The sequence below is a fragment of the Nannospalax galili genome, unplaced genomic scaffold, assembly GCF_000622305.1.
Source record: "Nannospalax galili isolate Female #2095 unplaced genomic scaffold, S.galili_v1.0 scaffold182, whole genome shotgun sequence".
NCBI classification, from domain to species: Eukaryota; Metazoa; Chordata; class Mammalia; order Rodentia; family Spalacidae; genus Nannospalax; species Nannospalax galili.
The window spans coordinates 880,203-896,719 of record NW_008348662.1 but is presented as its reverse complement, the minus strand read 5'-3'; the positions used below and the strand labels follow the sequence as shown (position 1 = coordinate 896,719).

At 38.1% G+C, this 16,517-nt stretch overlaps 1 protein-coding gene across 8 annotated transcripts in view; it reads left to right on the top strand.

The window, feature by feature from the left end:
- Positions 1 to 16,517, top strand: part of Tsga10 (testis specific 10) — a 162,810-nt gene that overhangs the window by 26,371 nt on the left and 119,922 nt on the right. For 5 of the 8 annotated variants that reach the window (XR_003851526.1, XM_029569747.1, XM_008845853.2 and 2 more), the window contains exons 4-6: positions 3,656 to 3,721; positions 5,104 to 5,271; positions 6,208 to 6,366. The exons of 1 other annotated variant lie outside the window; for it this stretch is intronic. Coding sequence is in view for 6 of the 7 variants with exons in the window: in XM_008845850.2 (XP_008844072.1) it covers positions 3,656 to 3,721; positions 5,104 to 5,271; positions 6,208 to 6,366 (393 nt within the window). In the remaining variant the exon portion in view is untranslated. The remainder of the gene's footprint in view (positions 1 to 3,655; positions 3,722 to 5,103; positions 5,272 to 6,207; positions 6,367 to 16,517) is intronic. 2 more of the 8 variants (XM_029569745.1, XM_029569746.1) reach the window with 1 other exon arrangement.

The window sequence follows — 16,517 nt, the reverse complement described above, 5'->3', positions numbered from 1 at the left end:
CTGTTTGGTGTTCTATATGCTTCTAATATTTGTAGGGGCATGTCTTTCTTTAATTTTGGGAAATTTTCTTCTAGAATCCTGTTGAAGATCTGGTCCATATCATTACCCTGAGATTCTTCTCCTTCCTGTATGCCTATGATTCATAAATTCGGTGTTTTTATGGTGTCATACAATTCCTGCATATTCCATTCTTGTGTTTTCTTAAATTTTTTATAATCTTTGCTTAAGTGGTCTAATTTGTCCACTTTATCTTCTAGTCCTGATATTCTGTTTTCCATTTCATTCATCCTATTTGTGATGCTTTCTCCTGTTGTTTCTATTGTCTTACTGAATGTTTCACTTCCTTCTTCGTTTCAGCCTGAGTATTCTTCAATATAACTTGTCTGAATTCATTTAGAAGTTTATCCCTATCTTCTTTCAGTTCTTTGATTTCTTTGTGTGTTCTTTAAATTCACTGAATTCTTTTGTCATGTTTATAATTGTTCTTTTGAGTTCCATGTCCTGCATTATCTCTAGGGGTTCTTTGATTTCTTTGTTTGTGTGTTCTTTAAATTCACTGAATTCTTTTACATTGTTAATAATTGTTCTTTTGAGTTCCATGTCCTGTGTTATCTCTAAGGGGTTCTCATTATACTCCTCTAGAGACTGATGGTATTTGGTGGGGATATATTATTTTGATTTTTCATATTATTTGTTTTTCTATGACTTTGACATGTGTATTTCCTTTGTAGATTCTAGTTCCTGTGTGAGACTCAAGCCTTCCTTTGTTGAGTTTTGGTCTGCTTTTTTGTAAACTTTATGTTCCTTTGTGGTTTACTTGTTGGGCTTGAAAAGCTGGTTGGTCTAGGCTTCAGGTTCTCTCTTGATTTTATATTTGAGTTGCCAAATTGCTTTCGTCTTGCTGCTCAGGAGTTCCAGAGCCCAAGTCGGATGAGGATCAGATGCTCTCAGGCTTTCTCCTAAGGTCTGTATCCCTCAGGGAAAGATGCTGGCCTCAGGAATTGAGGGCTGGGCTGGCCTGGGAGCAGGGCCCCCAGAAAGATGCTGGCCCCCAGGGATGCAAAGGGAGGTGGGGGGACAAGAAGAGGCCCGAGGGCACTTGGGGACTACAGGGAGGAATTGGGTTGGTCTGGATGCAAAGTGTCAGGAAGCAGTGGGAATTCTGGGCTAAAAAGTCAGTCCATGGGTCTGGGGTGTCACAACAAGAGATGGGCCAATGCCCCTGCTAGGAGGAGAGATGGGGTGGGGGAGCTGGGAGAGTGAATGAGGCTGGGGGAGTCAAGACACAGTGGCCGCAGCAGCCATACTTACCCAGGGAAGCTGCTGGCTTCTGGAAGCTGTGGGGCTGTACTAACTTACTTTTTATTATCTACCTCAGCTAAACTTTTAGGTCCCCAAAGGCATAGATCTTTAACTATTTTGTTCACTTAAAATAAAATCTTGGGACTGGAGAGATGGCTCAGTGGTTAAGAAGAGTGGTTGCTCTTGTAGAGGACCCATGTTTGGTTTTTAGCATCCACAGGACAGCTAACAACCATAATGAACCCGTTTCAGGGGATCCAACACTTTTGTTTTTTTTTTTGGCCTTTGCAGTTATTGCATGGCCTAGGCACTCTTAGATACATGCAGGCAGAATGTCCATACAAATAAATCGGGGCTGGAGAGATGGCTCAACAGTTAAAACACTTGTTCTTTTTTTTTTTTTTTTTTTTTTTTCTTTTTGAGACAGGGTCTCCCTGTAGCCCCAGCTGTCCTGGAACTCACTATGTAGACCAGGCTGGCCTTGAACTCACAGAGATCCGCCTGCCTCTGATTCCCGAGTGCTGGGACTAAAGGCATGAGCCACCACGCCCGGCTTATAACTGGTTGTTCTTAAAGAAGACCTGGGTTTGAATCCCAGCACCCACATGGCAGCTAACAGCTGTCCATAACTCCAGTCCCAAGGGATCCGACGGCCTCTTCTGATCTCCATGGGCATTGCACAACATGGGTACACTTACCTACATGCAGGCAATACATGCATACACATAAAATAAAAATAATAAATAAAAATTTAAAAAACCAAATAAATCAAAAAATTTCAAGTGTCTTAGAACACATATATGAGTGATTCTTGTGTATTTTTAAATGACTTAATATATGTTTTGACATATATTATGTTTTGTTTCTCTTTTTTAATAGAATGTAAATTCCCTAGGGCATAAATTTTTATTTGTTATTATTCACCGTTTCTCAGTATCTATGAGCATCACATTGTCAAGCACATAGTAATCATTCATTAACCAATTGCTAGACAGATGAAAACACTGGGTTAACACTTTTTCATTTGAGCCTGGTATAATTACATTTTTCAGAGTAGAATCAGTATTTTAAAAATCATACGTTTGATCAAAAAAATCATACATGTTTGTTGTAAAGATTTCAAGTTTGTGGGTGTAGTTCAATAGTAGAATGTTTACCTAGCATGTGCAAATCCTCAACACCACACATACAAAGAAAAGTAACAAAAAATTTCAGTCCACATAGAAAGCTATAGTGAATGAAATAATACCCACCACTGTCATATACCTTGCTGTGTGTAGCCATATTCTGTCTTCAGTTTGCATATTATTGGTTATGTTTCATCTGCATATAGGATATGTGTCCATCCATTGTTTGAGAAAGTATCATGCTGAATATTGTTTTTATGCTTAACAAAAAATAGAAATCTTTGCACGTATTTATACTAGATCCGTGCCTTTTTAGTGTCTGCATAGTAGTATAAAACAAGGCATTGAAGATTAACTATTCAAAACTATACTTAAGTTTATCTAAATTGTAAATTAGGTTCTAAATACCAGGGTTTCTTAATATTTCATAAACTTCAGTATGACTTCTAGAGAAATTTTAGAAGAGAATTTTGGTATAAAAAAAGAAAAATGGGGCTGGGATTGTATTTCTAGTGTATGTGAGGCCCTAGGTTTGGTCCCTAGCAAAGTAAATTCTAGAAAATTCAGATTCAAAATATAGCATGTATATCTTAGGTTAGGATAATGAAGGAAACACTAATGAATGATAAATATATTCATTGAACTTATATACTAACTTTTACCACAGAGCTTTACTGTCTTGTGTAAAACAGTCACTTATTTTGAAAAATACAATGTAGACATGTTGAATATATAACCATAGATGATGGCTGTACTGGAACACTGAGTACATGTTTAATATCATAAAATTGATGCAAAAAGTATTTTGTGGGTTAGACAGAACTTAAGTACTAAAATAGTTCAACAGAGACATCAGTCTTTTCTAAATGGAACAATTTGAGAAAACTTCTATTCCAGTCCTTTTATTGCATTTTTGTTATCATCTTTAGAACTGTCATAGCATTAACATTTTGGTCCAGTTCATGGGGAATAATTTGATACAATATCATCAATTAATATTTTATGAAAAATATTAGATAACTTAAAGGAACTGCTTTATATTATTTTGGGTTCTTTTACTATCTGACATAGGTGAACATAAGGTTAGTAGTTAGTTAGGTAGGTTAGTTTTTCCTTAAATTATTCAAAGTTTTTAATTTTTAAATGGCTTCCTTCCTTTTGTGTTTTTCCCAATTTAATCAGTTTAAACAACTTCAGTATAAACAGCAGAAATTCTCATTTTCCAGATTGAACTCATTTGCCAGCAAAATAATATAACAATACTGGAAGATACTATTAAAAGGTTTAGATCTGTAAGTACATTTTTCATAAATATATGTTAAGCACTTATTTTTAATGTTAGTAAGCTACTGAAAAATTAAATATGCCTTTTGACACTTTTGCATTTCTGAGAAATTAAATTCATTTTCTAAAATTAACAGCCACTGAAAGAGGTGCAGGGGTGTCCTCCTCTATAAGAGGCTTTTCCTGCCTCCTTCTCACTGCTGTTTTGTTTCCTAGAGGTTGAGAATAACTTTTGGTTGATTTTAATGCTTTTAGCTGTTACTTGATTTAAAATGATAGCTCTGAATTTTGTTTTGTTTTATTTTGTCCTTTTGACCATCACGCCCAGCTGGCTCTGAAATTAATTCTCAATATATTAGGAGCATTTTTGTATTCATTAAACTTTATTGTCATTTATCATGAATTTTTTTTTGTCTTTTTGAGACAGGGTCTCCCTGTAGCCCCAGCTGTCCTGGAACTCACTATGTAGACCAGGCTAGCCTTGAACTCAGATATCCACCTGCCTCTGCCTCCCGAGTGCTGGGATTAAAGGCGTGTGCCACCATGCCCAGCTATCATGAATATTTTTAAGCTATGAATTTAATACCAATGTATATTTCACATATCTAACAATATGAAATGAAAAATCTTCTGTTAAAGCATTTTAATTTTAAAGTACTCAAAACACTGCCTGAAAGCATGTCAATAATTTTTTCTCAGTATTTCTAAAACATTTTTTTTTTGTTTTCCCCACTGTCCTTAACATTTTAAAAGAAATGTTTTAAAATATATTAAATTGAGTGGGAGTCATGGGAATGCACTTCAAAGTGTGGAATAGCCAGGATTCATTAATTTATCAAATTATTGACCAATTATTGAATAAAACATAAACACTAAAACAGATGCTTTAGTAATAGTATATATGTTTTTCTAAGGTCAATTGATTCTGTTTCTAAGACTTGTTTCAGGTCTGGATGTTTCTGGAGTCTCTAATATATATAACCATTTTCTCTTCAAAATGAATCTAGTATTAAGTTTAAAAAAAGCATATCTGAAATGGTAAAAAAGATTGAATTGCTTTCTTTTTTCTTTTTTTTTCTTTTTTTGGTCTTTTTTGAGGCAAGGTCTCCCTGTTGCCCCAGCTGTCCTGGAACTCACTATGTAGACCAGGCTGGCCTTGAACTCATAGAGCTCTGCCTGCCTCTGCCTCCCGAGTGCTGGGATTAAAGGCGTGCGCCACCATGCCCAGCTTGAATTGCTTTCTAAAAACTATTAATGAATAAGTTTTAAAATGATCTATTTTATAAAATATCAAATTTGATATTTTTTTAAATCCATATTTGTTTTCATTTAGAAAAGGATGCTATAATTTAGCTTGAAATAATTGCCTATTTTTTTCTTCCTTGGCAAGATAATTTTAGAGTCTGAAAAAGCACAAAATAAATCTCCTTCTAGACTTGATTCCTTTGTCAAGACTTTAGAAGCAGACAGAGATTATTACAAGACTGAAGCTCAAAATTTGAGAAAAATGATCGGAAGTAGATCTAAAAGTCCAAGACGCCCATCTCCATCTTCCCGGGTAGGTTTGGAGGAACCTTCTATATACGTTAGTTGGCTGCTCAAGCTCTGACTTGAATATTTATTTAATTTGGAAGCAATTCACTTCCATTCAGCATGAATTGCTGTATCAAAGAATTAGGAGCCTGACATCTCTTTGATGGCATAGTGGACAATAAAATCAGTTTTTTTTTCTTCCATGTTTTTGAGACAGGGTCTCCCTGTATCCCCAGCTGGCCTTGAACTCACTATGTAGACCAGGCTGGACTCACAGAGATCAGTCTGCCTCTGCCTCCCGAGTGCTGGGATTAAAGGTGTGCCTCACCATGCCTGGCTAAAATTATCTTTTTAATCCCAAAGTAAATTGTGGTTGAGAGACAATTAGGCACACTTGGAGCAATTTGGGATAAAGTTGTTGTAAACAGGAGATGCTTTTATTGTTCATTTCTTTTCATTCTGTAGTCATGTTCATTTAAGTAGAGATTGTGCACTGTCACCAGCAGCTTAAAAACATTTTTTTAAAATTTGTTTTTATGTGTATGAATGTTTTGCCTACATGTATGTAAGTGTACCCACAGGTGTTGTGCGTTGCCTGTGGAAGCCAGAGAGTGTAGTGGGTTCCCTGAATCTGGAGTTAAGGATGGTTGTTAGCTGCCATGTGGGTGCTGGGAACCAAACCTGGGCCTTCTGCAAGAGTAGCCAGTGCTCTTAACCTCTAAGCTATCTCTCTAGCCATAGTAGCAAGTTTTAGTATCATATGTCAACAAAGAATTTTAAGCCAGGCATGGTTGGTGCATACCTATAATCTCAGCTCTCAGGAGGCAGAGGAAGATCAGTTTAAGGCTAGCCCTGCCCACATATTGAGTTCAAGGCCTGTTTGAACATGAGACACTGTCTCAAAACAAACAAAAAATGAAAAGTGAAACAAAAAGAATTTCAGATATCTTAATAATTCTAGGGTGCAAACTGTGATGTAGAGCTTTTGAAGTCAACAACAAGAGACCGTGAAGAACTTAAATGCATGCTGGAAAAATATGAACGTCATTTGGCAGAAATCCAGGGCAATGTCAAGGTTCTTACATCTGAAAGAGACAAGACCTTCCTTCTCTATGAACAGGTAAACTTATTTATACGTATACATATTGTATAAGTCATAGCATTCATTTCTAGAAGTATGCAATTCTTTAAGTTTTATGACAGTGATTAAACATGCCAGTCAATTAATCTAACATTTGGGAGTTACATTTGTTCCTAAGATAACCCTGTTCTTTTACTGTGGTACTAGGAATTGAACCCAGGGCATTGTGCATGCTATGCAGTTCCTCTACCACCGAGTTAACATCCATAGCCTTGTTCTCAAGATATTCTTAATGAAAGGTATTATGTTTTCAATGTAGTGAGTGTATGAGGACCCAATATTATTCTTATATCTCATAAATCATCATATGCATACATAAAAATAGTCTGTTTTTTGAAATTAGAAATGAAGGTGTGGCTGAGGTTGTAGCTCAGTGACAAAGAAATTTCGTAGCATGCACTGGCCCTAGGTTTTAATCCCTAGCACATCACAAAATAATAAAAAACTCAAAGTAATAGCAGAGAAATAGAAAGAGAAATGAGTGTTAAATGATACAGTGTGGTGAGTTTGAGGTAAAAAGATAAGGATTTGAGGGGTAAAAAATTCTGTCACATCACTTTTGGAAATACCATATAATTTGTTTAAATTTGAAGATTAAACTCACATTATAGTTTATCTCTGCTTTCTAAATAAATTATATAGCTTTTAAAAACTAATTATTTTATGTGTATGAGTACATTGCCTGCATGTATGTAAGTGCACCCATGTCGTGCAGTGCCCTTGGAAATCAGAAGAGGGGTTTGGATTTCCTGCAACTGGAATTATGGATGGTTGTTAGCTGCCATGTAGGTGATTGGAACTGAACTTGGGCCCTTTGCAAGAGTAGCCAATTCTCTTAATCACTGAGCAATCACTCTAGCCCCGTAACTTTTATTAATAAAATATTTTTGTCCTAGTTTGCTTTCTGTTGCTATGATAAAACACTAACCAAAGGCATATTGGGAGGAAAGGGTATATTACATCTTAACAATTCCAGGTGACAGTCTATCTTTGGAAGAAGTCAGGTAGAAACTCAGGGCAGGAACTGAAGCAGGCACCATGGAGGAGATACACTTTCTTCTGGCCTCTGTGGGTATTGCATGCACGTGGTGCACTTACCATGCAGGCAAAACACTTGTACACATGAAATTAAAAATACACAAATTTTTAAAAAATTTAAAAATCTTACTGAGTCCATTTAATGTCGCTTATATGTACAAACAATGTGTTTAGGGAGATTGGATAATGTGTCAAGGGGCTTGTTCCTGAAGAAAACTGAATCTCCTTTCCTTAGCAGCCATTGACTGCTTGTAACTGTTCATCTAGGGGATGGGGCCTTGTGAAATTTCTCCCATCTATGATGGCATTGTTGACTGGTGTGATGATTATGTAGCTCTTGTTTAAGCAAGAAATTTCATGGGTTCAACATCCCTGTCATGTCTAGAAGACACCCTCACAGCAGGTGTCCTGGTCCTCTGATACTTACAGTGTTTCCACCCCTTCTTCCATGATGTTCCTTGAGTCTTAGGTGTAGGGCTTATGTTGTAGATGTACCAGTTGGGGCCAGGTACTTAGCAGCATTTTGACCAGTTTGGATCTCTGTAGTAACCTCCATCAGCTACAAAAAGAAGCTCCCTTTTTATTTTTTCTCTTTCTTCTGAGACAGAGTCTCCCTGGAGCTCACTATGTAGACCAGACTGGCCTTGATCTCAGAGATCTGCCTGCCTATGCCTCCCAAGTGCTGGGATTAAAGTCATGTGCCTAAAAAGAAGCGTCTTTGATGAAGGGTGAGAGCTACACTTATCTGTGGGTGTGAGGAAAAGTATTTAGAACCCAGTTAGAAACTATATTGATTTAAGAAAATGGTAGTAGTAGATTTTCCTCTAGGATCTATGACATTTCCAGCCATGGGTAGTTAGCTAGATTTATAATACTGTTCACAAGTTTGCTCCTATTCAGTAGACCTTAAGTCCAGTTAGACAGCTTTTGATTACCCCTGAGATATAAGTTTCACGGTTGCACCATTGGGTATATCTTGCTGGGCTGATCATTGTTGTGGTTTGTAGGCTCTAAGCTGGGTAGGACTGTTGATTACTTTTTTCCTTGGCAGCTTGCATAGCATCTTCTCATACGATGAGAGCTAAACCTTAGGGAGGAGGCTTCCAGGTCAGTGCTACCTTGATTCTTCCAAGTCCTGTGTCCGGAGTGTGTGGTGTCATTTCTAGAAGTTTTCTGGTAGATTTTTTTGGGATCTCTAATGTATAAATATTATGTCATCTGCAAATAGGGATAATTTGACTTCTTTCTATTTATATCCCTTTAATTTCCTTTTCTGTCTTATCTTGCTAGCTAAGCGAGTATTTCAAGTATTATATTAAGAATTGGTATAGTGGACAACCCTGTCTCATTCCTGATTTTAATTTTAATGAGATTGCTTGGAGGTTTTTTTTGTCCATTTAGGATTATGTTGTCTGTGGGTGTATCATATATGTAACCTTTGCTATGTTGAGGTATGCTCCTGCCAGTCCTAGTCTCTCTAGGACTTTCATCGTGAAAGTATGTTAGATTTTGTCAGAAACCTTTTGGCATCTATTGAGATCATCATGTGATTTTTGTCATTAAGTTCATTTGTATGATTTATTACACTAATGGATTTGTGTATGTTGAATCATCCCTGTATCTCCAGGATAAAGCTACCTTGATCATAGTGGATGATCTTTTCGATATATGACTTTATTCAGTTTGCAATTATTTTATTGAGACTTTCTTAAATTGAATTTTTGTGCATTTCATATAAAACATTTTAATCATCTTTCATACCCCTTCCACTATCTGCCTACCCATAGCCCACCCCACTGAATTTCGTGCATTATGTCATATTTGTTAAAGCCTAGTGAGTCAAGTTAGTGTACCCAGACATCCCCCAGTGCAAGTTCTTCCAGTGGAGTCTAGTCAGCCTATATAGAGTCTTCCCCTTAAAGAAAATCTACTCTCCTGCACTCAGCAGTAATCAGCTGCCAATAGTTCAACTAAGACTGGGGCCTGCTAACCCAAGAGAGAAGAGTATTAAGAGACAGGTGTTATTAAGGGGATAGTTAAATGGAGGGGGGAGAAGGAGGGCTATACAAGGGGAAGAAGGAGCTCAAGAGAGGTGGGACCATAGCATACAAAAATTATCAAGGGAGAAATGGGGAAAATGGAGAAACTTTAAATTGGGAGGATGGGGAGGGAGGATAAAACAGGGAAGGAAAGAGGAGAGATCAATAGTGCCTAGCTAGTATAAAAAAGCCAGAGGGAATGGTATTAGTCCAAAAACCTACTGAAAAGTTACACATACAGTATCTCTACATGAGTCTATGAGTATAGCTGAAGGCTACATAACAAGAAACAGTGCCAGACAGGAGAAACCTTCCTTGGAGTTGTTGTCCAGGGTAGTCCAAGAGACTCCCAAAATTACACAGACTATTGCCACAGTCCTTGATTACCTTCCAGAACTTGATGGTAAGACCCTATTGCTGAAGACAGGACATACTTTGGACATAGGATTTGGAGCAGCCAGAGCTGGAACTGACCTGGAAGCCACCTCCCATGAAGGCTAGCTCTCATGGCTTTGGAGAGTACCGCCAAAGTTGCTAAGGGAGAACATCATTCGATGGTCCAACCCCAGCTTCAAGGCCTAAAACCCAAATGACAGCAAATGACATTGGTGCAGTAGTGGCACTTTTATCTTGGGAGTAATCAACAGTTACCTAATTGGACTTAAAGCCCATTCAACAGGAGGAAACTCATGTGTGGTACTATAAACCTAGCCAAATACACAGAGCTGGAGAGGTCATAGATCTTAGAGAAAACTCCAAGGCTGTCATATTCCCAGACAAATGCAATATGGATCCTTAAATCTATAGACAAGTATCCCAGACACCACCTATCAAAGAAACTTCTTTTTCAAGAGACAGAGATGATTACAGAGTTCCATAGATGCTCACACACACAGATTGTCTGTGAGTTGTCCAAGCCTCAGTGGCACATCTAGGATGCAGCCTCTATACCTAAGGCTCACAGAACATAAGAATAAGGGGTGAAGAGAACATTAATGCATCTTTCAATTCTTATCAATGAAAGGCCTCATGCAACAGAGGGCCAGGAACACAGAAGGTCACAAATGGCTAAAACACAGTGGATAAGAGTCTGCAGAGTGTTGGTCCTTGGACTCCTGCATTAAAATCCACCCACTTAGTGCTCAGGAATCATTGCAGAAGAGGGGCTTGAAAGTTGTAAGAGCCAGGGAGGAGGTGCATGACCATATGGAAATAGTCCTACAGATTCCTGGAACTCTTCACATACAAACCTACAGCAATGGCATCAGCATGCATAAGACCCATGTAAACTCAAGCAAAAACCTAAGCAGAGTGTGGAATGGAGAGCAGGCCCCAATCTTAGTCGAATTATTGGCAGCTGATTACTGCTGCATGAGAATGAACTGATCTTCTTAAAGGGAGGGGCTCTAGATAGACTGACTAGATCCCAGTGGATGAACTTGCACTGAAGTACATCTGGGGACACCAACTACATGATAAACCTTAACAGCAATGACAGAAGATATAAACTTCAGTGAGGGGGTGGCTGTGGGAGGGTACCAAAGGAGAAAGGGGTATAAAGATGATTTTCTGTATGAAATACACAAATATTCAATAAAAAAAGATTGGGGCCTGCTGCCCATTTCCCCAATTCTTTTTTTTCTTTTAAAAATATTTTATTTATTTTTTATGTGTATGAGTGTATTGCCTGTGTGTTTGTAAGTGCACCCATTTCATGCAGTGCCTGTGGAGTCAGAAGAGGGTGTTGGATCCCCTGGAACTGGAGTTACTGATGGTTTTAGTGCCATGTGGATGCTGTGACTCGAACCAGGGGCCCCTGCAAGAGCAGCCAATGTGTCTAACCTCTGAGCCATCTCTCTAGTCCCTATTTTAAAATTCTTTTTTTTTCTTCTTTATTTATTTCTATGGGGCTTTCAGCTACTCTAACATTACCCCCTCTGAAGAGGTAACTCTAAAATCTTTTAGGGATTAGATACAAGCTCCCAAATACTGCCAATATTTTCTTCTAATAGTTTCAGGGTGTCCACTTTCACATTGAAGTCTTTGATCCGTTTGGAGTTTACTTTTGTGCAAGGTGAAAGTTAAGGACCTAGTTTCATTCTTCTACAGGTGAAGATCCAGTTTTGCCAGCACCGTTTGTTGAAGATGCTGTCTTTCCTCCATTGTGTGCTCTTGGCACCTTTGTCAAATATCAGGTGGCTGAAATTGTATCTACTTGGGTTTGGGTCTTCAGTGGAATTCCATTGATCTATGTGTCTATTTTTGTGCCAGTACCATGCTGTTTTTATGACTATAGCTCTGTAGTATACTTTGAGATCTGGTATGGTAATCCCCCCAGCATTGCTCATTGTGCTCAGGGTTGTTTTGGCTATCCAGGGTCTTTTGTGCTTCCATACTAATTTAAGGATCATATTTTCAAATTCTGTGAAGTATGTCATGGGAATTTTGACTGGGTTTGCATTGAATCTATATATTGCTTTTGGTCAGATGGTAATTTTCACAATATTAATTCTTCCAATCCATGAGCATGGGAGGTCCTTCTAACTCCTAGTGTCTTCATTAATCTCTTTAATGAATTTAAAACTTTCATTGTAGAGATCTTCCTTGTCTTTGGTCAGATTTCCAAGATATTTTTTTTCTTTTTTGCAGCTATTGTAATGGGAGCATTTCCCTGTACTCTTTCTCCAATTGCTTATTATTAGTATATAGAAGGGCTACTGATTTCTATAAATTGATTTTATAACCTGCCACTATATTGAAAGTGTTAATTAGTTCTAGGAGTTTTCTGGTGGAACTTTTGGGATCTCTTAGGTATACTATCATATCATCTGCAAAAAGTGATAGTATGACCTCTTCTTTTCCAATTAGTACTCCTTTAATTTCCTTCTCCTGTCTCATTGCTCTAGCAATTTTCAAGCACTGTGTTAAACAGGAGTGGACATCCCAGTCTGGTTCCTGATTTTAATGGGAATTTTTCTAGTTTTTCTCCATTTAGAATGATGTTGTTTGTGGGTTTGTTGTATATAGCTTTAATTATGTTGAGGTATGTTTCTGCCAGTCTAATTCCATCTAGGACTTTGAACATAATTGCATGCTGAATTTTGTTAAAGGCCTTTTCTGCATCTATTGAGATAACAATGTGGATTTTGTCTTTAGGTCCATTTATATGATTAATGACGTTTATTGACTTGCATATATTGAACCATCCCTGCATCTCTTGGATAAAGCCTACTTAATCATGGTGAAGATCTTTTTGATGTATGTCAGTATGCAGTTTGCAAGTATTTTGTTGAGACTTTTTGCATCTCTGTTCGTTAAGGATATGGGTCTATAGTTTTCTTTTTTTTGGTTGTATCTTTACCTGGCTTTGGTATTAGAGTGATGCTGGCTTCATAGAAGGAATTTGGAAGTTTTAGGTTCAATTTCCAGCACCCACATGGTGGGTATGAACCGTTCTTCACTCCAGTTCCAGGGGAATCTGAAGCCCTTTTCTGACCTCTGCGGCATTGCATGACATGGGTGCACTCACATACATGCAGGCAATACACTCATATACATATATATATATGTTATGAGTCTGTTTAAAATGTTGATCTCTTCTTGGTTTAACTTTGATGGTTCCCATGATTTTGAGATATTCATCCATCTCTTTTAGATTTTCAAATTTGGTAGCATATAGGTTTTGAAAATATTCCCTTATAATGGTCTGGATCTTTTAGGTGTCTGTTGTGATATTTCCCCCTTCATCTCTGATGTTGTTGATTTGGATTTGCTCTTTCTTTCTTTTGGTAAACTGTCCTACAGGTCTATCTTGTTTAGCTTTTCAAAGAACCAGCTCTTATATTCATTGATTCTTTGTATTATTTTCTTTGTTTCTATTTAATTAATTTCTGCTCTGATTTTTGTTATTTCTTCTCTTCTGCTGGGTTTGGGTTTCATTTATTCTTGCCTTTCCAGTGCCTTGAGTTGCAGTGTTAGGTCATTTATTTGTACTCTTTCTAATTTTTTTTTGGTCTTTTTGTCTCCCTGTAGCCCCAGCTGTCCTGGAACTCACTATGTAGACCAGGCTGCCCTTGAACTCACAGAGGTTCCCTTGCCTCTGCCTCCCGAGTGCTGGGATTAAAGGGGTGCGCCACCACGCCCAGCTCTTTCTAACTTTTTAAATGTAGACACTTGGAGCTATAAACTTTCCTCTTAGGACTGCTTTTAATGTGTCCCAGAGGTTGTGTTGTGTTGTATTGTCCTTTTCATTGAATTAAAGGAATTCTTTTATTTCTTTCTTAATTTCCCCTTTGACTCACTCATTGTTTAGGAGTGTGTTGTTCAATTGTCATGAGCTCCTGTAGTGACTAGGGCTTTGTTTAGTATTGATTTTGAACTTTATTGCATTGTAATCTGATAGGATGCATAGGATTATTTCAATTTTTTTGTATTTGTTGAGGTTTGTTTTGTGGCCCAGGATGTGGTCAATTTTTGATAAAGTTCCATGGGGTGCCGAGTAGGAAGTGTATTCTTTGGTGCTTCAGTGGAATATTCAAAAGATGCCTGTTAGGTCCATTTGATGTATGGTATCATTTAATTCAGCTGTCTCTCTGTTTATTTGTCCAGTTGACCTGTCTCATGGAGACAGTGGGGTATTGAAGTCCCTTACTATTATTAAGTTGGGGTTAATCTGTATCTTCAAGTTCTGTGTTGTTCTTATGAATTTGGGTGAGCCAGAATTTGGTGCATGTACATTAAGGATTGTAATATCTTCTTGGTTAACTGTTCCTTTGATCAGAATGAAGTGACCCTCCTTTTTCTCTTCTGATTAGTTTTACTTTGATGTCTATTTTGTCGGATATTAGAATTGCAACCCTTGCTTGTTTCTTAATGACATTTGCTTGGAATATTCTTTTCCATCCTTTTACCTTTAGGTAGTGCCTGTCTTTAAAGGTGAGATGGGTTCCTTGCAGACAGCAAAGAGATGGATATTGTTTCTCTTTTTTTATGTGTATGTGTGTATTGCCTGCATGTAGGTAAGTGCACCTGTGTCGTGCAATGCCCGTGAGGACAGAAGAGGCTGTCGGATCCCCTGGAACTTCAGACAGTTGTTAGCTTCCATGTGGGTGCTGGGATTCGAAACCAGGTCTTCTGCAAGAACAGTCAGTGTTTTTAGCTGCTGAGCCATCTCTCCAGCCCCTGGATGCTGTTTCTTAATCCATTCACTTAGCCTGTGTCTTTTGACTGGGTAGTTCAGTCCATTGATATTTAAGGTCTTGGTTGCTGTCATTTTGATTCCTGTTTATGTTCTCTGTCTAATTTTGTGTTTCCTAGATTATACCTTTATTTATTTACTTTCATTACCCCTGGGGTATAGTTGTTTCTCTCTCTGCTCTCAGTATTGGTTTAAGAATTCTTTTTTTTTTTTCTTTGAAGGGCTGGTTTTGCAGACATGTATTCTTTTAGGCTTTTAATGTCATAAAAGATTTTTCTTTCCTCTTCAACTATAATAGACATTTTTTCTGTGCAAAGTAATCTGGGCTGACATCTGTTGTCATGTAGAACTGGAAATGCCTTGGTCCAGGCTCTTCTGGCTTTCATAGTTTGCATTGATAAGTCAGATGTAATTCTGATAGGCTTTCCTTTGTATGTGACTTGTTTTCCTTTTGATGCTTTCAGTATTCTCTCTTTGTTCTGTACATTTAGTGTTTTTATTATGATATGTCGTGAGGAGTTTCTTTTTTGATCTAGTCTGTTTGGTGTTCTACGTGCTTCCTGTATTTGTATGGGAATGTCTTTCCTTAATTTCAGGAAAGTCTCTTCCACAATCCTGTTTAAGGTCTGTTCAACATCATTAACCTGAAATTCTTCTCCTTCCTCTATTCCTATGATTCATAGATTTGGTCTTTTCATGGTGTCCCACATCTCTTGCATGTTCCATTCCAGTGTTTTTTTTGTTTGTTTGTTTGTTTTGTTTTTTTTTTAATTTTCCAGAGCCTTTGCTTGAGTGGTCCAGTTCTTCAACTTTATCCTCCAGTGTTGAGATTCTGTTTTCCATTTCATTCATTCTAGAGGTGAGGGTTTCCCCTGTTGTTTCAAGTTGGCTTATTGAGTTTTGCACTTCCTTCTTCATTTCTGCCTGAGTTTTTTTCAATGTTTCTATCTCTTTTGTGAAATCATTCAGAAGTCTATCCCTGTCTTCTTTTAGATCTTTGATTTGTTTGTTCGTGTGTTCTTTAAATTTGTTGAATTCCTTGATCATGTTTATGACTGTTCTTTTAAATTCAGAGTCCTGAGTTATCTCTAGGGGGGTTCTCCTTGTAGAACTCTTCTACAGGATTTGTGGAGTTTGGTGGGGACACACTGTTTTGGCTTTCCATTTTATTATTCTTTTGTTGTGATTTTGCCATGTGAATGTCTTCTGTTGTTTATAGTTCTGAAATGAGAATTAAGTTGAAGTATGCTTCTGTTTGTATTATCCAGGTGCCTAGATTCTTTCTTTATTGGTTATGTAATTCAGGTTCTGTTAGGCTTAATTTTGAGAGAACTGATGACTTCAGATCAGCTATTCAGGAGTACCCACAGAAGTCCAGTTCAGGTTCCAGTTAGGTACACTCAGGCTTCCTTCACCATGTGAAGGCAGGATCTGGGTGCTCTCAGGCAGTCCACCCTCTGCAGGTTGTCTGCTAGGATCTCAGCCTTAGCCTACCAAAGCCAGATCTGCCCTGGGGCCTTGGGAGAGGCCTCACAAAATCCCAGGTAGGGGGATGGGTATGGCAAAATTAGGGGAAGCTCACCATCAGGGGCAGGATCTCTAGGCTCTCAGGCAGTCCCCAGCTTTCTCAGCCCCTCTGACAGAGAGAGGCCAGAGGGAGAACTTGGCACTCTCTGGTGGTCTGCTGAGATCCCCATTTCCCCAATTTTATGCTGGGTTTTAGCTGCTTGAATTTGCATGGGTCTTGTGCCTGTTGACACCTTTGCTGTACATTCAAATGATCAAGGTCCTAGGAGCATGTAAGGCTCTGTTTCCATATGGTTAAGCACCTCCTCTCCTGGCTCTTACAGTCTTTC